Here is a 27075-nt window from a genome sequence, read left to right on the forward strand (position 1 = left end):
ATAGTAATATAGTGCTCCTTTAACTTGTGTGGTGAGACCCTCAACATGTTGCTTAGTGGCCTGAAGTTGAGTGTCCTGTGTCTGTTCTGTGTCCTCCACCGCTGTCACTTTTTGATGCAGGACCTTTATGTCAGCTTGTGTTTCCTGGAGGTCTGACTTCCACACTTTTCTCAGATCTACCAACAATCTTTTTATATCTCCCTTTGTGGAAGGGGATGAGTCCTCATCCGAGTCAGCTCTTAGATATACTCCAGCTGGGTGAGGTGAGATACATGATTCCTTCTCTTCAGGGGCATCTTGTTCACTGTCTTGTTCAGTTGCAGCCTTTGTGGGTAATGGCAGAGGTGTTCTCTCAAAGGACAGTCTTATGTCCTGTAGTGTGGGCCTCTCCGTCTGGTATTGCCTTTTGTGTTTGCGCCCCATGTCGTCTGTGGGTTGTTATGGGTGCGGGGATCACCGTCACCAGCAGGGGGGGGAAGGGAATATTCTCTGGTGGGGTCTACACAGGATGTTATTCCCCTGAGCAGAGGGATCGTCCGCCTCCTGTCTGCCCGCTTAAAGTAGGCCACGGCTCGTACTGTGACCTTAGGTGCCGGAGTCTGCACTTCTGTTACAGATCTAGGTGGTCTCTGGATAGCCCCCCAACCTCTGGTGTGTGATCTGATTGTAGGATAGCTCGGTCCGGTCGGTATAAGCCCTGATATTGTCGCGGTTCAGCCGGAGCTCTAGCGTGATGCGTCTGCTTGGCTCAGCAGTTAGGCTCCGCCCCCTCCCCAACCCCCCCTCCCCCCCCCCCTTTCTTAGAATTTATGTACTTAAAGAATGCCACTTGCAGAATGGACACTTGCAGTTCGGAACAGTTATGGGCCACCTACATCATGTGTGCCTGGGGTACAAGTAGCCCCCAGCACAAAATTAAAAATATATCACTATGTGCAGTGTTTCAAGCAGAAACAGTAAACATACACTGTACAGTGCAGCAGAATTTGTTGTCGCTTTATAAATAATAATAATATATACTCCTACCACCATGACCACTTCAACTCAATGAAGTTGTCATGGTGGTTGGAGTAAGCCTTTAAATAAATGAGGTCCATTTCAACAGCACCCCCTTCCCCCAGTAAAAAGGATACAAGGGATGTCTGCTGCTGTTGTTGTTAATGCTCTATTTATTCATGCTGAGAATTAGTTCAGCATTGCCAAGGAGTCAATAGCTGAGCTATTTAGCTATAGTGGTAATCTTAGGCTTCTTAGTGGCAATTTGAATGATTTTGATTAAAAAACAAAACAAAACCCCACCACAAAATTAGGGCATAATCATAGTACTGCTTCCTCGTTATATTATATATGATTTATATATACACAAACACACACACACACACACACACCCTGATCGCCCCCCACCCCACAGTAGCCAGTGCCATAGTAGTCCATTGAGGGCAGTATGGAGCAGGCATTGTGGATTGTCCAAAGGTAGTCCCCCACCCAGCTATTGTAGCAGAACTACAACTCCCATCGTTAGAACTGTCAAGGCTTGATAGGAGTGACACTTGTAAATTCTGGACAACCTGAGTCAGATATTTAAAGTTAAAAAGTTGATATCCCCTTCACCCCTGCACTGGGCCCCATGTTATCCAGCAGAAGGTGTGGGGAATCAGAAACCACGACTTTTAACCGTCGACTTTTAACCATTTAAACCGAAGTACAGGACAATAAATGACAGTAAAAATAATGAAATATGTATTTCATAGCATTGGCTCTATCCAGCCAGGCCAGTCACCTCTCCCCTAGATCCAGCAGCCGATGTCACGTCCCACCTCACCTTATGCCTCCCCTGGTTAGGGCCCTCCTCTCAGGGTGTCACAGGGTAGGAGGGGCCCAGGCTCTCCGCCCTCTCCGCTCCCATCGGCCGCACTCCGGACCGGGCACCGGGCATGGGGCGAGCTGAGAGGGGATATTCTGGGTAACTGCACCCCGCTGGGGGGCTCAGACACACCCGATCCGGGCTTACTAGACAGACACTGTACACGGCTATCACATTAACATCCAGCAAACAGGCTACACAACCCCCCCAGCACACAGACTAAAACCTATAGAAAAACTACAGCATTGAGAGCCCCCATCTCACCCTATAGAAAGCCCACACACTGCACATTATACCCCTCACCCTTTATATTCTTTATAGCCCAAAACTCAGTCTACACAGCCTGCATATCACCCTGTACACGCTATATGTACTTTAATACTAAAATAAATCATAAATCACTAATAGTAATTAACAGTAATTTCCTCCCTTTTTTTATCCCACATTTCACATTGCTGATCATCACTCATATACCTAGACTATGTAGAATCCTTACACTCACATGACCTTAACTCCATAAACAATCAATATACCTCCAGATTCCACGCTTTATAGCTCAGGAACCCCCAGAGAATTTACACAACCTAAGACTAACAGAGTATAATTAGCACATTTTACACCTCATCCATACCATTCACACTGTCATTACAACTAACCTCATAGATATTAAACACTAGTCATCCTAAATTATCACTTCCCTGCCATAGTATATATTTATAACCATTATTTACATTAATCCTTGTGCCATACACTACTTTGCCATTCCCCAAAACATCCCTCAGGGCAGCTGTATTTTATTTCATCCTGTTTGGTCTTTCAGAACAGGTCTGTCTTGTTCTGTAACCCAGGAAGTCCATAAGGGGAAGGGCACAGGACCCAACACATTTCTGACCTCTCTTGCAACCTTTATCTTGTATTCATTGTCACTTTCAATCAGCTCTGTAAAGTAGACATCAAACTTTAGCAGTTTGCTTTTTTCAAAAACCTTTTTTTTTTAGTTTCCCAATAATTTTCTTTCTAACATCTTCTCATACAGTGACTTAATGCTTCTTTGACTTTTCCTGCAATCCATTATTGATTGCTCAACTTTTTCTTCCCAGAGGAATTGTTCACACAAACACTATTAACAGTTATTTTTTTTATTTTTTTTTAAAGGCCATTCTTTGGGTCAGGATGACATATTAACTTAATAGATCTTACATTTGTCCTATTCAATAGATAGGGTTTTTCCTCCCACCCCACCCCTCACTGTTTCTTGGTGTATAGAATTTTTTTATTTTATTTTTTATTTTTGTGCTGGTATGGCCATGGTGTCTGGGGGCTGGGGAGACCCCAACGGCGACACAAATGGTATGGGGAAAGGGTATCCCAGAAATTCCGAGGAGGAGGAAGCCTCACCTCAGGGTGGAATGAGTGATCCTGAGCAGGGGGATGAAGAACGCCCTGGGATTCAAGTGGACTGTGTTGTGTGCGGAGATAAGTCCAGTGGCAAGCATTATGGGGTCTTCACCTGTGAGGGCTGCAAAAGTTTCTTTAAAAGAAGTATCCGAAGGAATCTCAGTTACACCTGCAGGTTAGTACCAGGTTGGTCTTACAACCATTTATGTATAAAGCATCATCGTTTCCATACCGTTCCAAAGACTTTTCATGATTAACAAGATAAGCATATTATATGCATGTTTAATATGCTCGCTTGCTTTTTATCGACCATTTTCCTTTTCATGTACACTGCTATGAGCCTTCAATCTGCATGCACAATCTGCATACACACCACCACATGTATGTTCAGTCAGTGATATAGACTGATGCAGCACTTTTAAAAAAAAATAAAAATAACAAAACAATTTATATACCGTATATAGGCATCAACATTGATATATTTTGAAATTGATCAGTATATTTTATATTTTTGCTCCTTTTAGAACCACGTAGCAAAACACAGTGATAGACTGGCAGATGTAGCCATAGATTACTATGACTGTATTAATATATATTGTTAGTCCATGTCATAGAATTCTGTGCACTATAGTAATCTAATGGCTTTGACCCATATAAACAGATACAGATCAATATAACCATTCACAGGATGTTATGTTGTCACTGTGAGAACTCATGCAAAGTGGATTGGTAGGATATCAGTAAGTGTTAGAAGAGTGTACTTAGCGATATATTGTTACCAACATATAGAGCAATATGACATCTTCAGAGCAATTGAATACAGGTGGTCCATACACAACTTACTAGATTGGGTTATATACTGCAGAATGATGTAAGTGGAAATGATTCAAAAGTTGTGTATGTGGACAAAATATAATTGCATAACTATCCTGAAAACTGTTTCTGTTGGTGCAGCCCTCTTCTTTCCACAACATAGGGTGTCCTTATTTTCCAGATGTTGCATCACCAGTACATGGCTTAAAATGTCAGGTTCTTTGCTATTAGACCGGCCTAAATGTTACTCGTCACTGCTAATCGGTAGGGTCCATGGCATACCTACCATTGGTGAATTTCCTTGTGCGAGGGCTACATTTTCACTCACCAATGGCTAGCCTGTGAGAGAATACAGAATAGTACTTTATATAATGTCATAAAACAATTCATATAAACAACTATTGACTGTGACATTCACTTTCTGTAATTGACAGTTGAAGTGTAAATGCGAGGGGAGGGGGCTTCCAAGCAAAAGTAACTATTTTAATGTTTTTGATGATAACTCAAAGAGCATCTAATAAAAATTCAATAGTACACAGTCAAGCAAATATTGCTAATTGTAAAAAGGATATAGTGGGTCTAGGGGATATGAAACCTGGGGTTTATTTGTACAGAAAGCCTGGAATGATGAAAAATCTCCAAAGCTGTGTGTGTGGAGAGGGGGGGGAAATGAGTAAAGGACATTTTAAGGGAAGACTATAGCTTAAAGGGACACTATAGGCACCAACACAACTTTAGTTTTATGAAGCAGTTTTGGTGTATAGATCATGCATCTGCGTATGCGTCTCACTGCTCGATTCTCTGCCATTTAGCAGTTAAATCGCTTTGTTTATGCAGCCCTAGTCACAGCTCCATGTGATTTGCACAGCCTTCCTAAACACTTCCTGTAAAGAGAGATCTAATGTTTAAACTTACTTATTGTAATTTAATTTTTAATGTTTTTTTAATTTTTATCTTCTGTTTTGTCAATATCATTCTAAACCATGCAGGAGCCTCCTGTGTGTGATTAAATTTAAATTTGTAGAGCAGGAGATAAAAACTTCTAAAGCAAGTTAACTTCTGAATGAAAATCAACCCTTTTTTTTCATGCAGTCTGTGTCAGTCACATCCAGGGATGAACCCAGTAAGTCACTCCGACAGCCACTAAAGGGACTTACTGGACTTCAGTGTCTGCACTCTGCATGAAGGTGCTGAACGATACCCATAGAGATACATTGACTCAAAAAATTATCTTAGTCCACTAAGCTTTCATTTCGCTACTCTGGCCTCACAATTTAAATTCACTTTGAATTCTCAGTTTAGTATATTGAGACGTTTCGGGTGATAAATTTACACATTGTTTTGTATCCAAAGTTTTTTTTTTTTGAATACTTCACGTGTTTGTGTATAAACTGCAAAAATATAATGAAATATCTATAGTGAAAAATAGCCCCATTTTAACATGGAGCCAGAAACTATAGAGGTACATCAGAAGTTGTGTAGGAAATGTTCACTTTGTATGTGCCGGTGATGCGCAAGCGGCATTATAATATATAAAACTGTTGTTACTCTACCTTTTATACATTGGTGCCCTTTTTTCTGTCTAGTGCAACACAGTGATCAATCTTTTCTTTTAATTCATTCTCCACCTTTTATTGTTTCAGATTTTTCACTTGTTTTGCTGATTTTGATTGCATTCACACAATATGATAGCATGAATAATATTACTAGACCTAAAAGTAAATTTGAAAGATTTTTTTAAACACATTAAACAAAAAGCAATGTGAAAGCAGCTTATTCGGTAAGGAAAATCTTCAATGTTGACAGTGACGAAAAAATTTGTTGGAAAGATATAGAACACTTTTGTACCTCTCTTTTTATATATTAGAAGGGACCGATTTGTGTACCATAAAAAGATGGCAAAAGGGACAGTAAAGAATATTTTGTAACAAATAAGAGAATAAATAGACATGAATAGGAGAAGCAACTGAAAAACGGCAAAAAATTGATGTAACACTTTTTAGAAATATCCACCAATATTCTTTAAAGGGATATTATAAGTGCCAGGAATACAAATCTGTATTCCTGGCACTATAGCTCCCTCTGCCTCACTCCCCCCCCCCCCCCCCCCCCCCCCCCTCCTCATTTGTGCCCCCTCCCCCTTTTTGGTAAATGAATGGTTAAAAACCCTTTATTTACTTACCTGATCCCAGCGCCAATGTCCCGCAGCACTGGGTCATGGCTCAGCCTCCTCCTATGTCACCCGACAATGGGCGCTAGTGCATATGTGCGGCAAATGCCACGCGCGCATTAGACCTTCTCTTAGGAGGGCATTGAAACCTCATGCAGAGCGGGAGGACGTCCGGCATCAGATACAAAGGCCTGTTAGGATGCAGGAAGGTCCTGCAGTGGCTGTCTGGGAGACAGCCACTGGAGGCAGACTTAGAGCTGCAATGTAAATAATGCAGTTTCTCTTGAGCTGCGATGTTTAACATTGCGGCACTAAACGCAATAGAGACAGTGCACCCAGACCACTTTAATTAGCTGAAGTGGTCTGGGTGCCTATCGTGTCACTTTTAAATGACTTTTTCATGCTCATTTTGAGTACAGTTGGCTTTTTAAAGGGATGCTATAAGCATCAAAACAACTTTAGCTTAAAGGACCACTATAGTGCCAGGAAAACAAACTAGTTTTCCTGGCTCTATATGGTCTTTAGGTCCCCCCAGGGTCTTTAAGTCCCCTTAGGGTCCCACTCCCGCCAGGCTCTAGGGGGAGGAAGGGGTTAAATTCTTACCTTTCTCCAGTGCTGGGCTCCCTCGGCGATGGGGACTCTCCTCCCTCTTCCGACGTCATCCGCTGAATGCGCATGCGCAGCAAGAGCCGTGCACAAATTTAATCAGTCCATAGGAAAGCATTTCTCAATGCTTTCCTATGGACGGCAGCGTCTTCTCACTATGAAAATCACAGTGAGAAGCGGGGAAGTGCCTCTAGCGGCTGTCAATGAGACAGCCACTAGAGGCTGGATGTAAACATAGCAGTTTCTCTGAAGTGGTCTGGGTGCCTATAGTGGTCCTTTAATGAAGCAGGTTTGCTGCAGTCTCACTGCTCAATTCTCTGCCATTTAGGAGTTAAAATACTTTGTTTCCATCTATTACTATTATGATTTATATAGCACCAACAAATTCCGCTGCACTGTACAATTGGTGGACTAACAAACACGTAATTGTAACCAGACAAGTTGGATGCACAGGAACAGAGGGGTTGAGGGCCCTGCTCAATAAGCTTACATGCTAGAGTCTGTTCAGTACTAGGCAGTCCCTGGCTATAACTGACACAGCCTGCATGGAAAAAAAACCTCCAATCAGATGGTAACTGACTTTAGAAGTGTTTAGCTCATGCTCTGTAAATTGAACTTTAATAACACAGACGAGTCTCCTGCAGGATCTTCGGGGCTATTAACAGAACAGGAGATAGGAAATTCTAGATTAAACAGATTGTGCAATACAGGAACCTAAACTATATGGATTATTTTTCAGGACGTGTTTAGGAAGGCTGTGCAAAGCACATGCAGGGAGTTGTGACTAGAGCTGTATAAAGACTGCAGGGACATGATCTATACATCAACACTGCTTAATTAAGTTATTTTGGTTCCTAGAGTGTGCCTTTATTTATGCTGGACCTTCCTTGGCCTTGTGTATGTCGTGGTGTCTGTAGAGCGTATCTAAAATTTAAAAGTGAAAAGTGATACCATACCCTTTTAACAGTATGTACGTATGCTACCAACCAAATAAAATGATGATCAAACACGGCCCCATGCAGAGGTATGACCTCATTACCGGAGGTATTGTATCACCTATCATGTGAAGAAGAAAATAACAAATAGCTGATGGCAATGGGAAGCTAATTTTAAAAGCGCATTCATGGCAGAACATTTTCAAAGTGGTGTAATCACCATGAAAACCAGTAGGATTGTTCCTGCTAATTATTCCACTTTTAGAATTTTGCCCCAGAACTGAATTCATATATAACCAGTAACAACTGTCCGAATTTATGTTATTAAATACAATTTTAAAAATCTTATTTTAAAGGAACTCAATGAGAACGGTATATACAAAGATTACGTCTGTCATCAAGCTCTGCAAGTTGGCAGCATACTTAATCAGTTTCTACACTTTCAAGCAGTGCTGTGAGCTCTCCTGCAGGTAGAAGCCTGTTCCTACATTTAAAGGGACGTTATATTCATCTGAATAACTATAGCTTAATGTAGTTGTTCTGGTGAGTATAGTCAGTCCCTGCAGTCCTTTTGTTGTAACCACTGCCTTTTCAGAGAAAAAAAAACAGTGTGTACATTGCTGCCTAGGGACACCTCCACAGTGCACAACAGACAGCAATTAATGCATCTCTATGGGCAAACTCAGCGCCTCCACGCAGGGCACAGAGACACTGAATGTCAGTACTGTACGTTGTGCACTGTGGAGGTGTCCCTAGGCAGCAATGTACACACTGTCTTTTCTCTGTGTAATAGCCTCTCAGTGCTTTCCTACGGGACAGCATTGAATTGGCTGAGATTGTAATTCTGATTATGTCAGCCAAGGAGGTGGATAGGCGGCTGGGCGCGCTGGAGGTGAGTTTTCTACATTTTAACCATCCTATGTGCAGCTCTGTATCACTCCATCTCTCCTTCATTTGCTCTGGCTGCTCTGACTTGGGGATAGGAGGTGGATGTGCTTTAGAGCCAAGATAAGCTGCGACTCAGCATGCGCGGTGTTGCACTGGATTCAATGCTTCAGTATCAGACGAAGCTGAATGGCACATTTGCCGTGTCTTTCGCACATGCACCTCAGATCCAACAATGCTACATCTCAGAAACTCAACCGGTGATGTGACATGACAATAGCGAAAGCAAGGAAGGAATGTGGAGAACTTCACTTGGCGCTGGATTTAAGGTAAGTGTTCACCTTATTTAAACAGTTTCTCTTTTTTTGGTAAATAGGACCTTTACAGCGAAAATAAAGAAACTTTAAAAAGGGTTGGAGTAACTCTTTAAGAGTGGATTTCCACTGATAAAAAACAAACAAATTCTCAAAAAAACAAAACAAAAAAAAAACACCTGCAATATGCCAGGATGGAACCTCACTGTACTTAAGGCTACTGACAGGGGCTGATTTAAAAAATGTTCAGATAAAAAGGAGAATAAACTCTAGTATCAATTCTCAAATCACAAAATATTTCACTTGCATAGCTTTTAGAATTTAGTGCAGCATTTTATAAAAATCTTGTCAAAGAGGACAGGCCATTTCAATGTGTATGTGCGTGAGTGTTTTGTGATGTAGAAACCATTGTTAAAAGTTTTAGTTTTTTTTAAAAAATAGCCAGATAATTTCTCTTTGCCTCTTGGAAATAATGTTAATACTTAGCACCATTTTCCCAACACAAACCGAGCAAATATCACAATGCCATGTTGGCGCCTCATCATGCTGTTACAGTGTAACACCACTTACAAAGAATTCAAAAAACATTTTTAACATTAAATGAACACTGTAGTGTTAGGAATACGAACCAGTATTTCTATGCAACACTGTTTTCCTGTTTATCTAGGTTCAGACCCCTCCTTCCCAAATCTAAATAAAAATTGAAAAAAAAAGGGTTTTACATTGGATGGCTTTTTAAAAGTGTTACTCCAAGCACCATGACCACTTCACTGATTGAAAGTGTTCATGGTGCCTGGAGTTTGAATGTGCAGCCCTCTGCTGCCAGAGGTGTCAATCTCCGGCAGCGTCATTGGGATGTCATTTGCCATGCCAAAACAGAAGTTCTAGGTGGTAATGTGAATTTCGTGCAAATTTGGTTTCTAACGCCCGCACTCACTGCATGCCACACGTACCCTCCCCTCAGGCCACCCTTCATGACATCAGACATAGAGGATCAGGCTGCATGAAGAACTAGGTCCCGACTCTGGAAAAGCGATTAGCTTTACTTTTTTCAGGGGTGGGGGGGTCCCTAAATGTTACTTTAAGCAAGACCATTGTTTTATAAAAACACTTGGCTTTTGGTTGGAGTAACCCTTCAGTGGTGTTTAAATAATGCAAGGGGTGGACAGTGCTCTAAAAGAACAAAGAATAAGAAACCATTCTAATAAAAATGAGTGTATATGTATGTTTATAAGGATAAAACATGTACGAGAGGTACATTGTGGTGCCTACCCAGGAAAACCATTGTTATTATTGATATCTATGTAGATACAGAATATTGCATCTTTTATCAGATTTTTTTTTTAGCATTGAGAATGCTTATTTCTGATTATTTGGATAACTACAGTATGCATTTTATCCTTCTTTTATTGTTTTCTTTATTTCTATTCCATTAATTGCTCCATCTCTGGCATACACTAGTTGGTGGCAGGACAATACTACCACTCAGAAACATATTGTTCAGCATCGACAAGTAATATATCGGTGTGGGTTAAAGCTGTTTTTCTGGTTTTAGTTCATTTATTCCCTTTAAGGGATGGAATTTGTACCTGTTTGGACATGTTAGCAGCAGAACAAAAGGTCATACTTTGAAACTGGAAGATGGCTTTATGAAAAAACACACGTCATAGCCCTCATAGCTCCCTATTTATTTGACAGCATTGGGGATTTATTCATGCAGTAGACTCACAGCGGACAAGATAGCTGCCTAAGGGAACTCACCAAGCACATTTTAGTAGCATACAAATTGTATGTAGTCTGTTAATATTTCAATGTTGGTTTTCAAAAAACAAAATATCCCTTACTTCTCCCCCTTTACATTTGATATTATCTTAAAGGGACACTATAATCACCAGAACAACTACAGCTTATTGAATTTGTTCTTGTGAGTAGAATCACTACCTTCAGGCTTTTTGCTGTAAACACTGTCTCTTTTCAGAGAAAATGCAGTGTTTACATTACAGCCTAGTGACAACTTCACTGGCCACTCCTCAGATGGTTAGAGATCTTTCCTGGGTCATGGCTGCCTAAAATGCATCCAAACATTCAGTGTCTCCTCTCTCTGCATGCAGACACTGAACTTTTTTCATAGAGATTAATTGATTCAATTCATCTCTATGAGGAGATGCTGATTGACCAGGGCTGTGTTTGAATTGTGCTGGTTCTGCCCATGATCTGCCTCTTTGTCAGCCAATCCTATGGGGAGGCTACCACTTCTGCTGATGTCAGCAGGCAGTGGGCAGGTCAAAAGGAAACAGGGACAAAGCCAGCAGCTTCAGGCTTGAATACAAGTAAGATTTTACATTTTTTATATTTTTATATTTAGGGTGGCTAGATGGTGGTTTGAACCATATAGGGTCAGGAATACATGTTTGTGTTCCTGACCTTATAGTGCTCCTTTACAGAGATTCTATCACTATAAGGGTTCTTTGCATAATTTGCAAAGAGCCCAGATGGTGACTGCTACAAGTGCATTCCAGTGGTTACTTCAACCTGTCCCTTGTGGGCGCCATCATTTTCTTCAGCGAGGTCCTCTTCAGCTCCTACCTCTTCCTCTACCAGGAGCTGATGTCGGTGCTGTACTGTTGTGTGCACAAGAGTACAACCGTGTTGTCTATGGGGGATCCCGCAGTAGAGAGAGAAATTTTTCCCCTCAGACAAAAGTTAGTTCTGTCTTTTGACAAGCATAGGATAAATACATAAGACAAAGTAGTCCCTACTCTGTCTTATGATATCTTTTGACTGGGTTGGAATTTCAGGGACATTCCAACACAGTCTTTATGAGCATTTCATAAATATTTTATCTTGTTGAAATGCTCATTTTTTTGAGTGGGTGTGTATGACAGCCGCTTGAATAGAGAAAGCTTTATTGAAGTGTTCTAAAAAGTGGTCTAAAATGCTAGGGGGCAGTCACTATGAAAACCACTGGAAACAGCAAGCGCATTCCATTGGTGATTGTTTCCCTTTCACATTTTTGCACTTTTAGAATAGGACACTAATAAATCTCCCCCATTGTGTCAAAGAGTTTATTGTGGGTGTACAGTCAATGAAAGCTGAAAGTCAATATACCGATGCACTACTAAACATTCCCAGGCATGTCTCATTGTTTTCCTACGGGGAATCACTGCACATGCTCACATGTGTTATGTCATATGTACAGTGTATTCTCTCTAGCAGTCAATGGGGAACTATTTTGGCTGAGACGAATCAATGTTTTTCACTGCATTTTGACTGCTTTACGTATTTTTAGCAGAACATGTATGCCCTTTCAATTCAATGGTTTAATTCTACTTTCTGAACAATATCTGGTCCTTTCTTGGGAAAGAATTACTGGACTGTAGCATGATGTAGTTGAGGCAAGTAAAACAATGGCAAGTTTAATGAACAACTCTGAATGAGTTCATAGCAGCACTGCAACTTTTGAATTTGCTACACTTTTTGCAAAGAAGCCCCAGGTGACACGTCCATTTGCACAGTCATAAGTGGGTGCCGAAGGGGGAACAACTTTCTCTCTGGGTCACAGTCTTTAAGCTATCAGGATCTGCATTATTGTTTTTAAAAGGGTACAATTTGACAACATAGAAAAATTATTTCTGTGCACGTTTTAGGGGATTTAAGGAAATAATCTAAACATCGTTTCAAAATTGTTGCAATTATCACTCAACTTAACAGTGAGACTGCAGGATCTTTCTTATGTGAATATCCATTTAAAGCTAAACCTTTTGACAAGTGTTTCCATTCTACATACATGCTTCATTGGGTTGGAGTTTCAGTAAAATTATACAGCATTATATACATTCTCTTAGACCATCCTGTAACTCTAAAAGCTATGACATTGTTCTGGAGTTCTGGTTCTTTGTCTTTAGCTCGGAGGAGCTTATTACTCTTGACCTTTGCAACGTGTTTATTTTAGATGGAGCCTTGTCTCTACTTCCAAGCCTTTTATTTACATTAACACAAATTAACCCCTTGTCTCTTGGATACATTCGGCAGACTTCCTTGTTTGTAAAAATTTTTTAAAAACAACCCTTTTGTTTTTTTTTCTTATATCATAATATAACAACAGCAGATTTTTTTTTTCTTCCACTTCCCCAAGTAGTTTTTTCTTCTCTGGCACAGATTATTGTGTTGTTTTGATGACATTGGGGTGGTATGCCACAGTGTGATATCAGGAATCTTATATTGAAAATGTAATCGGCACAGAGTAATTTATTCATCATGATTCAAACAGCTACAGGGGCAAGCTGTGCGTGTTTACAGATCTGCACACACTCTTGAACAAACAGATATTTTCCACAATGTGCCATGCCCAAACACTGTATTTAAAGTGGCCCTTAGTCCACAAAACACACAGAAGACAGATATACATACTTAATATATGTTTTGTGCTAGAAAAAAAATGTACCCGTTAAAATTCTAACATTAACTCAAGATCGGTACTGCCTGGTTGTATGTGACCTCATCCCATTGAATTTTTTTTTTTTTCAAGGAAGCTCATAAAAACGTATCAGGGCTGAATTGGTTAAATAAAGACTGCACACAGTTGCCTACACTTTACTGATTACAGCACTGAAGTACCGTATGCAATTTTTATAAGCGTTTCTGATCAAAAACATCAATGAGGTCACTGTAAAGCAAGCGGATGTGTACACACCAACACACCTCTCATATAGTGTATTCATCACACATATTTCTATCATAAGTAAGGAAAATATAATATCCATCCTATTTTCAAGACATACATATGGAAGGGGAAAAAAGTATCAAAATATTACAAGTTTCGAATTAATTATTATTATTATTATTAAAAGAGAATGGAAAGTTTAATAAAGAATTGAAAAACAACTATAATTTGTGTTAAAGGGAATCTATAGTGCCAGGAAAGCAAAGTCTTTTTCCTGGCACTATAACTCCCTATAGTGTCCCCCTCCCTCACGCTCCCTACCCCTCCTCTAGCGCTCGCATTAGACTTCCCCCTATAGGAAAGCATTATACAATGCTTTCTTATGGGGTTTTAGGTGACGATGGACGTCTCCATGCATAGCGTGTGGACATCCAGCGCATGTTAGGCGACTAGAAGTCGCCTAACAACCCGGAAGTCCCTCTAGTGGCTGTCTAGCAGACAGCCACTAGTGGTGGAGTTAACCTTCCAAGGCAATTATTGCGGTTTATCAAAAACTGCAATAATTACCACTAGAGGGTTAAGGGACCTGGGTGCGTATAGTGTCCCTTTAACTATATTTCAATTTATAATGAAGATTTAACAAATTCCATCATTATCCATTTAAGTCCAGGGTCAGTTGGCAACGCATTGCAAATGAGGAGAAATAATAACTTTAGAGGTAAGAATGAAAATTGTGGTGCTCACTTTTGAGGCAGTTCCCTGGCACTTTTCTTGCTCCTATTTAGTTCCCCATTTGCAACAAAATATTTCTTTTTGCATGCGTCTTCCATTATTTTATTTCCTTTGCCATTTTGGTTCACAAAGTCGTTCTTTTCAATGTATAAAAAGAGGTGTCTTTTCTTTTCTACAGATTTTTCAACCACAGAATGATGGGTTTTCTGTAACAGCTAAACGGCTTTCAGGATATTAATAAACATTAAAAGATTTTTTTTGTTTTGTTTTATGTGAATCATTTGCCTTATTTTTATTTATTAATGATAATTAATGATAAAATAAACAGAAAAAAAGAGCAAACAATTCAAAAGAGGAATAAAAAGTATTGGGATTTTTGGTATTATATTGGTGCATCACAGAAAAGGCGGGGAAAGAAAACACCTATGTATAAAGCGTTTTATACATAAGAAAATGGTGCATGTACACAAAACTGAGGAAATCGAATGCAACCATGTTTACACATTTTTCATCTCTCGTCTTCTCTCTATGATTTATCTCTGGTGAATACATTTACCGGTAATTGTATTTCTGGCACACTACATATTTGTTAAATATATGGGATAAGTAAATATAATATTAAAAATCCTAGGAATTAACAAATCCCATTTAAACATTTCCTCTAACATTATGCTTTCGAAATACCTGACCTGAAGATTTGCTCTTTGTATCATTACATTCCTCCAAACTGCAACCTGTCCAACCGTATCTCATTTATTCTAGTATTCCGTTGGTCTTCCAAATTTTATGTGTGTATATTTACAGGGCTTTATTTTAGGCAATAAAGTTTCTCATACTTTTATAACAGGGAACAAAATGGTGCTATTACCCTCATAATTTGGTTAGATATACGATATGTATGTTTGGAATACCCCGTTTAATTTTTAGATATTATAAAATATACGGTATATACTTATACATTTATTTTAGTTACTTGTAGGCAATTGGCATTCACAAAAATGAAAAGTTTGAATAGTGCTGTGAAAAGAGAAGATAAGCATTAGACTAAAAGTGGCTCTGTCACCTTCTGGGTTTTTTACATATCTTCCAATGGTGACATCGCCACTGGGTGTGCCATGGCGTGGGAGTTCAGCTAAGGTGAAATTTGCTTACCTGATGTTGTCACCCACAGGTGCCGAAATTTTATTCCTTTAGCTCCAGGCACTTCATCTGCTTAGTGCTCATGTCAGTCCTGTACTCGCATTCATTCGTGTGAGTACAACATGGATGTCTATGGAGTGTGCCGTGGGAGCCCCCATAGATATTTTCTCATGATGAGCAAGACAATGCATTTTTCCTACAGCTGTCATTAGAGACAGCTGGAAAACTGACAGAACGTGATAGCGGTAGCTAGCTCCACCTTTTGTCAAGTGGAGGAAAAAAATAAATAAAAAAAGTAATCCCTATTTTGTCATACGATATCTTTTAACTGTTGGATTTCCATTAAAATTCCAACACAGTCTTTATGAGCATTTCCTAAAGATATTATCTTTAGGGTGGGAGGGTGGTGGTTGACAGAGCCGATGTAACAGTGAGTTGGACATGTTGGCAGTTTTTCGGCTAAATTAGGGTTAGGGGATCTAATCCATTTTTTGTTTAACACCAACACATATAGATATTTAACACAAACTAAGTCAAGTTCATTAACTATATAGCCTCCTCATAGTACAAGGTTAGTACTAGTACAAGGTTTTACTGTATATTCAGCCTGTTTCAGATTTTCCATGCTTTAGCATTTATTTATATCCGTTTTGTTTAATATGTCTCTCAACTTTTTTTTTTTATGTAGTGGGTGGCTGGTGCCAGGAGGCTTGCACGCAATTTTCTTGCAAGAAATTTATGTTAATGTATATTATATGGGTTTTAGAGGCATTTCATTTTAGAATGTGTTTGCATGTATATGGTGTATTTGAAACCTGCTTGCATTTTAGTGCCTGGTTTCTGGGAAGCGCTTTGTAAGTCATAGACATTCTTTTAAACTTTATGCTTAGCACTCTTCTTTGCCTTATGTGATCTGTGTCTATACATACAGGTCAAATCGTGACTGCCAGATAGACCAGCATCATCGCAACCAATGTCAGTACTGCCGTCTGAAGAAGTGTTTCCGAGTGGGCATGAGGAAAGAAGGTAACTACCCTATACCTTGTAACATAATTCATTACATATACCGTACTTCAAGGGATTCTATAGTGCCAGGAAAACAAGCCGTTTTCCTGGCACTATAGAATGCTACAGTGCCCCCCTCCCGCAGCGCTGAAAGGGTTAAACCCCCTTCAGTCACTTACCTGAAGCCAGCGCAGATGTTCCTCTGCAGTGGGTCAGGCTCTGCCCACGCTCCTCCCCCGCCGACGTCAGCCGGCAGAGGAGAACTAATGCGCATGCGTGACAATGGCTGCACTCGCATTAGGATTTACCTGTAGGAAATCATTAATCAATGCTTTCCTATGGAGAAAAATCTGAAGCTGGAGATCCTCATGCAGAGCGTCCGATACTGGACCAAAGGTCCGTTTCAAACCAGGAAGCCCTGTAGTGGCTGTCTGGTAGACAGCCACTAGAGGTGGAGTTAACCCTCAAGGGCAATTATTGCAGTTTCTCAGACACTGCAATAATTACCACTGCAGGGGTTAAGGGACATGGGACATTGCACTCAGACCTTTAAATCCTCTCATGGACATGTCTCTTCTACCAGCTACCCTTTCCGCTCTTCTGTTAACACTTGGTTCTGTCCATCTTTAGGCACCTCTAACCATTATATATGTATGTGTTTATTCTCTAAAACAAGCGAACTGTCAAAGAAATTACACATTTTGGGTCAGAATAGTAAAAGTCGAAAAACTGCCATTTTAGTATTTTTCACAGCTCTGCTGTTTTGCCTTAAAAGATCACGTTAAGCACAATCACAATATTGTATATATACAAAGGTGATGGTGCATAGAGAACCTTGCACCCACTCTCAGAGAGTGGATTACAACTACAGCAATTTGTAAAAAACACACAGCTATAAGAGAAGCCTGTCAAACATATGTCAATCAAGAAGCTAGAATTCTTAGTTCCAGCTGCCATTTATTAATTTTGTCCGTGTGTGTGTTTGATGTGTGCATACCTCATGCTTCTTTCTCCCTGACAAAATCTGAATCAAAGACAGCTGCTCTGTCAAGAGGCGCACGTAAACCGTTTTACTATACAGTGCACTGAGCTGTGGGTAAACTATATCAGATTCATCAATTTTCAATACATTATCTGTATAATGCATAGAAATGGGTGTCATTTCCTGCCCAGTTTCCCTTTATATTTTTGATGTCGTCTGTCAATTCTTCGTAATTCTCAGCTTAGTGAATAAACGTCATGCCCATTGTACAGCGTGGTGGAATTTGTTGGAAATTTACAATGCTGTAGTGTATTATTATTATTTATAATTTGGGCAGCACTGCGACGAGTGACCAGCTTCTTAGTCCCACTTGGCAGTTTATTCACTAAACTGCAAATTATAATAAATTGAAAACCAAATGGCAAAATTTAGGGGAACATATCTGATGTTCAGAAATTCTCCAACTTGGCTGTAGTCTCAGTTTGGCTTTATTAGTCTAAATTTTACCATGCAGTTTTTTTTCTAGTTCATTATAGTTTAATATTTAGAAACGCTTTGTAGGTTCTTAGTTCGCTATCAACACCCCAGGCTCTGTGTTGCTTTATGGGCATTTGTGGCTAGCCCTGCCCATTCTTTGACGTGAAAGGCTAAATTAGAAGTGTTCGTGGTGTTTGCAGTCTGTATCTGCGGTACTTCATTATGAAACTCAACAGCCGTTTGCTCCATCCGTGGCAGTGTCATTAGCCAGAGCAAAAGTTCCAATTTAGATTATGTCAATTTTGTTCATATTCCGTCCTCCCCGACATCATTCCACTTCCAGCAAAGGGGAGTGACTTCACTGGAGGAGAGTTGGTCTTGGTGCTGGAGTGGAGGTGAGTTAAGGTTTTATTTATTTTTTTGTGTTGGGTGGCCAGTAAAGGTTGCTCCTGATAAAATAGTATTTCTTAAAGCACTGTTTTTGAGGTTTGAGTACCCCTTTAATCCCTTAAGGACACATGACATGTGACATGTCATGATTCCCTTTTATTCCAGAAGTTTGGTCCTTAAGGGGTTAAACATAATTAAATCTTACCAGCACTGCAATATCCCTCAGTTTGTTTGTTTACTAAAATGAGAATTCAAAGTTATTTTCAAATTAAAGGTCAAAATAACCAAATTGGAAACGTCACTTCAGCTACTTTTGCCTTAAGTTTTGAAATTCACTTTGAATTCTTACTTTAGTAAATAACCTGTTATTCTTTCACTTATGCTCGAACCTCTCATTTGGGAGGCTAGAAATACAAGGGATAAAGTACTAGGTATATGATAAATCACTACTGATACTTTAGTACATACTTGTAGGATGAAGCCAATTTAAGAGACAGCCTGCAAAATACACATTTCTTATTTGCTAAGTTCCCTAGTTAACGTTTTGGGAGGATTTGGAGAAGACTAAGTCCTTACATTTTCCTTGTGAGAAATGCTCCTATGGCTAGTTAAATCTCAATATTTCACATGCTATTTGGAGAAGGATTAAGGATGAGAAATGACAGCTTCTCAAATTTCTCACAAAGAATATGACAATATCAAATTTCAGTTCCTCTTCATTTGCTTTGGCTACCATCTTTGATCTTATAGTGACTCATTTTCCCACCCACAGGTTTCACCCTTTCCACAGTCAAGACTGCAAAACATGGCCCTGTTTTCTGCATTGTGTGAATGAGTTTGTGTCAGCAAGTCTTTGACGTATAGTTACTGAGAGTAGAAAATGCTAATGTTTTCCTATTGAATCACATTTTCAATTTGTTGAAAGGATTCCATAGATAAAAGAACACTATACTGTTAGAAACACAAATCTGTATTTTCCCAACACTAGTGCCAGATTAGTTTTAGGACACTCACTCCACTTGCAGAAAAAAGCTAAGAAAAATTCTGCAGTCCGCACTTCCTCCCGTGGCGTCATCCAACTGTCTCACAGATGATCCAATCCAAAGCATTGAATTCTATGCATTCCTATGAGCTTCATTTGTCATGTGACCAGGCTTTACTTGGTTGTTGCAGAAGATAGGCACTTGAGGTGTGTTTAACTCTGCACTGTAAACACATTGAGTTAATGAAATTACCTGCAATAGTGTAGATGGTCTTCCTTGAAGTCTGCATTAGGGTGGTATCCTTTGTTGTCATATGCTTGCATTTAATAAATGTCAAGCACAGTAGCATGCTGTGCCACTCTTTAGGCATTGTGGGTTCTGCACTTAATTTGCAGTGTGCACGTATTTGTGTGTACCACAGTATTTTTGCCATAGTTGTAATTTATGCTGATAGCATACCATTTTAGCTCTAGATTTGCTAGTAGTTTGGTTTTCACAATCTACAGTGAAACGATCTGCTTCATACAACACCTATATGAGTTATATATTGCACAATGAGCACACTTAAAGGGACACTACAGACTACTTGATCTCTTGGAAGTGGTCTGGGTACAGTATTCCTGTTTTCTTAACCCTACCATGTAAAACATTGCAGTTTCAGAGAAACTGCAATGTTTATATTGCAGTGCTAAGACTACCTCTTCTCCTGTTTCACAGATTTTGACTTTGTGAAACAACACTGGACGTCCTCACGCTGTGCATGAGGGAGTCTTTAAATCCCCCCCCCCCACAAGAAAACATTGATTCAGTGCTTCCTATGGGAAGGATATGTGGTGCTTGCCTCATTAGGTTGCCCCTTAGCTCTGACATTGGAGAAAACAGGGCCAGCACTGAGCAACCTTGGCACTGAAAAGAGATGAGTGAAAAAGGGTCTTGTAACCGTTTAACTGGCACAGGGTGTGCAGGAAATGGGGGTAGGGGGCAGAGCTTTGTATTCCAAACACTATAGTGTTCCTTTAAAGAGTTTTAGCTGATATGATGTATAAAGAAAAGTTGCAATACTAGAAAACATTTTAGATGGCTGTGCAGCAGCTTTGCCATAGTGTCATGTTACTGTAACGTGTACAAAAGAGGTCACAGTTTGAGAACTGAAAGGATCAATTGTGCGTTTCTTTTGTTTACATTCCCATTCAAATATCTCTATGCATACTGTCAAGAGCACGGCCTGTTTCACTAAAGTGTGAATAAGCTTTAAAGGGCAGTGTGTGAATTGTGTGACAGCACTTTAAGTAGTTTTTCACTCTTTTAGGTTTTATTAATAAGAGTAACAGATAAGAAACAGTTTGCTGGGTGTAACATGCCAAAATTTCCTTGCATGATACAATACATATTATTTTTAGTAACATTTAAAGTAGTTTTAACTAGAATTTTATTTAAATATTATGGAAAATATAGTTTAACTTTGTAGAAAAATTTGTGGTGTTCTTTTTCAATTGTAGTGTGCCAAAAAATGTAAATTGCCAAATTAAGACAAAACTGCTTATTTGCAAATCTTCTCATCAGGCTTGCCACGACAGCTATTTTAGACAAAGGTGTAGGACAGCACATGTAAAAGTAAAAGGCCACAGTGCTTCCAGCCCAGAACAGCCTAAGCTGGTCTGGCCACATAAGGATGATTCTGGCAGACTTATCGAGCAGTGAGTGACATGGCAACTCAAATAAGAACTTTTCTCACGTGTAAAAAATGTTCCTTTTTTTTTTTTTTAAGCTTAAACATTGCATGTCACTGCTCACCTAACCTGCCTAAACTATGCTTATGTCCCCAGTATTTTGCTGATTGTGAGAGCTATTTTAGGCTGGATTTTGAATATCTGTTTTTAATTTACAATGTATCTGTTACAATTTAGCATTTTGTGAATAATACCGAAATGAGTTAGCTTAAATCAGTAGAAACCCAACAGTTATCATGCATACTCCCCAACATTGGCGTCCCGAGAAGTATTTCACACATACCATCTGAGTTCTCACTATGCACAGTTCATGCCACGGCCATTGAGTTTACATGCAGGCATTTCCATCTGTTACATTAGCGGTTGATAGGGTTAATCTATGTATATTGTAAGTTCCACTGCCCTGGGCAGGGTGTGTGAGGAAAGGACAGGTGATAAGTAGGAACACCTTGTCATGTGACCACATGACCTCCCAGCAGATAAAGGTCATATCAATAAATCACTTGCTCAATGCTATGCATGTGACCATAATTTCACAGAGGGTGGGGCTGGTTAAGGTATAATGAGAAATGCAGATGTTAGATGTTAAAGTTAACCTTATTTGGTCAGTGTGTATAGCAGAATGGTGGTTAGTCAATTTATATAAATAATGCTTCAGCTTTTTTTTTTTTTCACATATTTAAGCAACTGAAAAAGTGTCTGTATTTTTTTTTTTTTTTAGACTCATCATTTCTGTTTGTCTCTTATACGTCTGTGACTTTTTTTTTTCTTTTCATCTGGCCTCTTTCTCTCTCCATGATTATTTCTCCCCCTCCTTCTTTTTCTCTCACCCATTCTCCTTTGCCCTCCTTTTGATGCGTTTTAAGCTCTGTGCCCTCTCCTTGCTTGAGTGAACCCTAAGCGTCCATTCAGGCATTAGAAAGTAAATAAAAGCTCTGTCTATCCCCCTCTCTCCCCCCTTCTTGCTGCTGCCACTTCCTCAGTTCAGCACATTCCAGCCAGGGCTCAGCAAACATGGAGTGAACCAAGTGGAGAGAAAAGGGGGGAGGAGTAGACACCAATGACCTGCATGTACTGAGGGAAGGAGGAGGGGGGGGGGAGGGGGGGGGGGAGGCCACTGCAATGGTACTAAGAAGGGGGAGGGAGAGCAGATCATAGTGCAATTGTAGGAGGAGGACAGGCAAGAACAAACATAGGCCCAGAAGCACAGCAGTCATATACAAGCACTGCCTGTGCACAGTAATATAAATGGGTGCACATAGCCTAAGAAAACAGTGGCAGCAGGCTGGTAATGGTATAGATTAAAACCAAAATAATGGATTAACGAGGAGCGATAAACCAGAATTCTGATAGATGAGTTGAAGACGAGGATCATAGCTGAGGTTATAATTTTCAGTTCTGCAAAATTGAGCTGTGGGCTTTGCATTCAGAATGTTAAACCCATTTAGAGAGTGAAGGCAATTACTTTGACCTACCTGGGTGCTGAGAGAGCATAGTGGGGGTTGGGGAAATAAACAAGCTAGTGTGTATACAGAAAACATACCGAGTAAAGTCTAAAAGACTGTAACTTGCTGTACTCGGGGAACCGTGTTTGATCACCCATACAAAGTTGAATTGTATAGATCAGTGGTTCTTACCCTTTTTTTTGGGGGGAGGGGCCCAAATGATGTACGCCATTAACCAGTTCTTCAGTTAGAAAATTAGCTCAACGACCCATTGTCTAAATGTTATATAACTGATTTTAAAGTAACTTTAGCAAACTACCTTAATTGCACACCCTCTCCCTTTTAAAATAGTCTTTACAGTTGCTACAGTAAACTGTTTTATTGTGGGCAATCAGCATAAACTGGGGAACAGTATCCTTAGACCCTGCAAAGTAACAAATACACAGAACTATATAATATACTAGGAACATTGTGATGCCAATACAGTTTATTTTTGGTGCAGGAGGTGGTCGTAAGAAGATTAAGCACTATCCTCTATATGGTTATGTTAAAGAGTCGTGCTGCAGACATTATGGTGTTCTGCCCAGAGTGGCTTTTAAGTTCAGCAATTTGTCATAAAAAAAAATATCATCTTCAAACGACACTCCAAGCAGCATAACCACTGCAGTCTATGTAATGGTTATGGTGCCTAGAGTGTCCTGGTTCTCTCCCAGAGTAACTTGTCAAAACATTTTAGAACATTTTGGTTGTAGGATCTATGTGAAGCTTTGATTTCCACCCTGTGAATCAGAGACTACCACTACTTCTTTAAGAATGGGGGTAGCACTATTACATTTTTGGCTATAGCAAGTGGTAAGGAGCACACTTACTCTTACTTAGAATAGCATTGCTTTCTATAAAACCATTTTTGGCCTCTATTGCTCATTCTACTATTCAGTATGACCTGTTTTAAGTGATATCACTTATTTAAACTTAAAATAATATATATCTTTTTTTTTTCCTTTAAAGCTGTACAACGAGGTCGGATACCACCTGCTCATTCCAGTGCCAGTCCCACCGGCGTGCCAGGAGGAGGAGAATATTTTAATGGGCAACCAGTTTCTGAACTAATTTCCCAGCTTCTGCGTGCAGAACCATACCCAGCCTCTCGTTATGGGTCCCAGTATGCTCAACAGGGAAGTGTAATGGGCATTGATAATATCTGTGAGCTTGCTGCCCGGCTTCTTTTTAGCACTGTGGAATGGTCCCGGAACATTCCCTACTTTCCAGAGCTTGCTATGGCAGACCAGGTTTCTTTGCTTCGATTGAGCTGGAGTGAACTGTTTGTGCTGAATGCAGCACAGTCTGCCTTACCTCTACATATGGCACCATTATTGGCAGCTGCAGGTTTCCATGCTTCACCCATGTCTGCTGACAGGGTGGTGTCCTTCATGGACCAGATACGGGTATTCCAGGATCAGGTGGAGAAGCTTAACAGACTTCAGGTGGACTCAGCTGAATATGCCTGTTTGAAAGCCATTGCACTCTTCACATCAGGTAAATGCATCTGTAGTTTTAAAATATATATATTTTGTTCACTCAGTATTGTTACATGTTTTGGGGTTAATCATTATTGTATATTTATTTGTGTTTAGTTTTTTTGCCATCAGGTAGGCTATGTGGCCTTCAACTAATTTCCTTCTTCTCTGTATGTAGATGCCTGTGGCCTCACTGATCCAGCTCACGTGGAGAGTTTACAGGAAAAAGCCCAGGTGGCTCTTACAGAGTATGTCCGAGCCCAGTATCCTTCACAGCCTCAGAGATTTGGACGTCTTTTGCTGCGCTTACCTGCCCTCCGAGCTGTGCCTGCATCCCTCATCTCCCAACTGTTTTTCATGAGGCTTGTTGGAAAAACTCCTATAGAGACTCTAATCAGGGACATGCTTCTGTCTGGCAGCAGCTTCAATTGGCCATACTCATCTGGTCAATAGCACCATCTGGTGTTTCAGTGTGATATTTTTTTTCTCTGTGGCCACATAATAGACAGTGTCTTGGGGCAGCCTTCTGCGCCTCTTCATTGGACATGGGGTGTGACTATCTATACTGGATTTATGAAGGCACTTCCAAGATGTATGGGGTAAAGTTAAACCACTTCTCCTGACTTTTTCTCTCAGGCAGTAATCCACATGGTACCATGTTTCATGGTAACAAATAAGGCCTGAGAATAACATTTGTAAGACAGCGCCTACATAGGTCATTGCCTAGATGCATGATTACTTACTTATACCATAAGCACTAAAAGAGGTTAAAGCTGTTCCATTTGATATTGTACAGAGCAACCTCATCACTAACAGTTTCTGTTCACCAAGCATCTGTGTTAAAGCAAATTATAAATCCACCAAATTAATACACTATTATGACTATATCCTCAAGCTACACCCACTCTACCTCCTAAATGTCTGTTTTTTTTTGTGTCCATAAGTGATATGAACATTGCAAATTACTCTTTAGCAGTTCTACTGTTTTCGTATTCGTTGGAAGGAGCTCACTGCATTTGGTCCCATCAGAGAGAGAGACTTTCTGACCTATTGTAGCATTGGATTTCATAGTACAACAAAAAGTTAATTGAGTTGTAATCCACTTTTAGTGCATGAAAAATGTCCTTATTTTCAACTAAATGGATGAGATATGTTAATTGGGGCCAGGGCTCCTTGCTGTTCCCCTTAGCTTTAAAATCCAATCCTTCAAAAATATTTAATTTAGAAATCAATCAGTAATATTATTTTGTAGATGATCAATTTTCTTTATTTGCATATCAGTTTGGGTATCTAATGCTTAACTTTTGGATATAAATAACTGACAGCCATACTGATCTTTGCTAAGAACAGAGTTCGGGAAACTTTGGGATGTTAAAGCAAACTTTATAAATTCTACTTTAAATCTATTCTAAATATATTGTTACACCTATAGAACTTAATATGTTGTTTTGGTAAAGGATATTCCTCTTAATCCCTTGGTGATTTTGTCCATCCTCGTGTTCTTCAACCATGTATTGCAACAAACAAAGTGCTCCTAACAAGTTACTGTTGAAAAGAAAACATCTAACGCCATATGCCTTCGATATTACGTTATTGTTTGAAACCATGTACAATCCACTTGTAATTTCCAACACTTTGTTGAACTACAAATCATAAGCTTAACAAACATCATAGGATCTGTGGTGGTACAAGAGCAGAACTATTAGCATACTATTATTTTAAAAAAAAAAAAAATGAAACCTGGCTAAAGCACAGTTGTCCCTAAAGCAGGCATGGCAAACATAATAAAGAGTGATTCAGCCCAGTCATTCAACTAACAAATCTGTAGGGTTTGCACTTTCTGGGTGAGGGTCTCATTACCACTAACTTTTAGTACCTTTAAAACTGTACTTAGAGTACCTTGATGATTGGATGATTCCGAGATACCTTTAATTTTCAGGTCCAAAAGTTATTTACTCAGTATGACAAACGTAGTCTTTTTTTTCTGTTTTAGATTTAAGGTTTGTTCACATCAAGTGGGCTTTCAACATGACTAGCCACATACATTACCACACCCACATATAATTAGCCACACACACGTTTCCTAATTTGTGACACCTGCTATCCTCTCCGATTTCTTACTATCCCATTGTCGAGGACGTGGGGGAGAGGGATGTGAGCATTCAAGGTGTGCATTTTCCCCTACGTGCACCTTACTGTTTCTTTGGAGCTCAGCGCATGGTATAATACTAACTGCTGAGTTCTGTCACTTAACTGTGTACAATACCACTCTTTCTGAGCCACCAACAAGGGAGAGATGAAATCATTGTTTAATTGCCACAGATTAATTGCCCCTGATTGGGGCTACAGTGTCTGGGGAAAAAAATATGCTGCAGATTTCACTTGTAATGGCCACGGTAGGATAATAGTGTGTGCATGCAAACATCCATTAAACTTACCTTACAAAAGAAAGTGTAAACATATAGAAAAATAAAGTATGTTTATGCACAACATTTAGATTGAATCCACTTTATGTAAAGTGAGAACAAAACAAATCACTTTTTAGGTTTGACATACCTGTTTTAAAGAAACTGTTTTAAAGAAGAAAATCGAGGCACTATTGTTATGGATTTTGTATTCTGTTTAATAGCCATCAAGGGTTGTTTATCAGTTTTCACTTATCTGTTTAATGACTTCCTGAGATTTGTATCTGATGGATTATCTCTCTGCCGTTTTAATTACCCTATTTCCATTGATTGAATAGCTTCTAATCGCAAAGTCGGAATTTGCAAGTCCTATAACTTATTTTAATGTTTTATTTGTTTTTAATGAAAGCCATTTATATTTCAGCATTACTGACCCTTACAGTCAACCAGTCATCCACTGATTTACTGTGTGGCTGACAAAATCGGCTTCAGGTAGGTATACATCCAATCTATATATTTTGCTGACAGATTCGACAGCAAATGTATAGATAAAAATATACTCACCTGAAGTATGCTCCCTCCTAGCATGGCTTCCTGTGAAGTAATATCAAATCATGTCAG

The 27075-nt window shown here is 39.6% G+C and overlaps 1 protein-coding gene across 1 annotated transcript; it reads left to right on the plus strand.

Annotated features, from left to right (window-relative positions):
• The first annotated feature begins 1893 nt into the window (after nucleotides 1-1893).
• Nucleotides 1894-25776, plus strand: NR2F6 (nuclear receptor subfamily 2 group F member 6). The gene is made up of 4 exons (XM_063455448.1): nucleotides 1894-3437; nucleotides 16452-16546; nucleotides 23541-24068; nucleotides 24228-25776. Exons 1-4 carry the CDS (start codon nucleotides 3166-3168, stop codon nucleotides 24500-24502), a joined length of 1170 nt encoding a protein of 389 aa, XP_063311518.1. The 5' UTR covers nucleotides 1894-3165; the 3' UTR covers nucleotides 24503-25776.
• Nucleotides 25777-27075: the final 1299 nt, after the last annotated feature.

Source organism: Pelobates fuscus, chromosome 5 (genome assembly GCF_036172605.1).
Source record: "Pelobates fuscus isolate aPelFus1 chromosome 5, aPelFus1.pri, whole genome shotgun sequence".
In the NCBI taxonomy this organism is placed as follows: domain Eukaryota; kingdom Metazoa; phylum Chordata; class Amphibia; order Anura; family Pelobatidae; genus Pelobates; species Pelobates fuscus.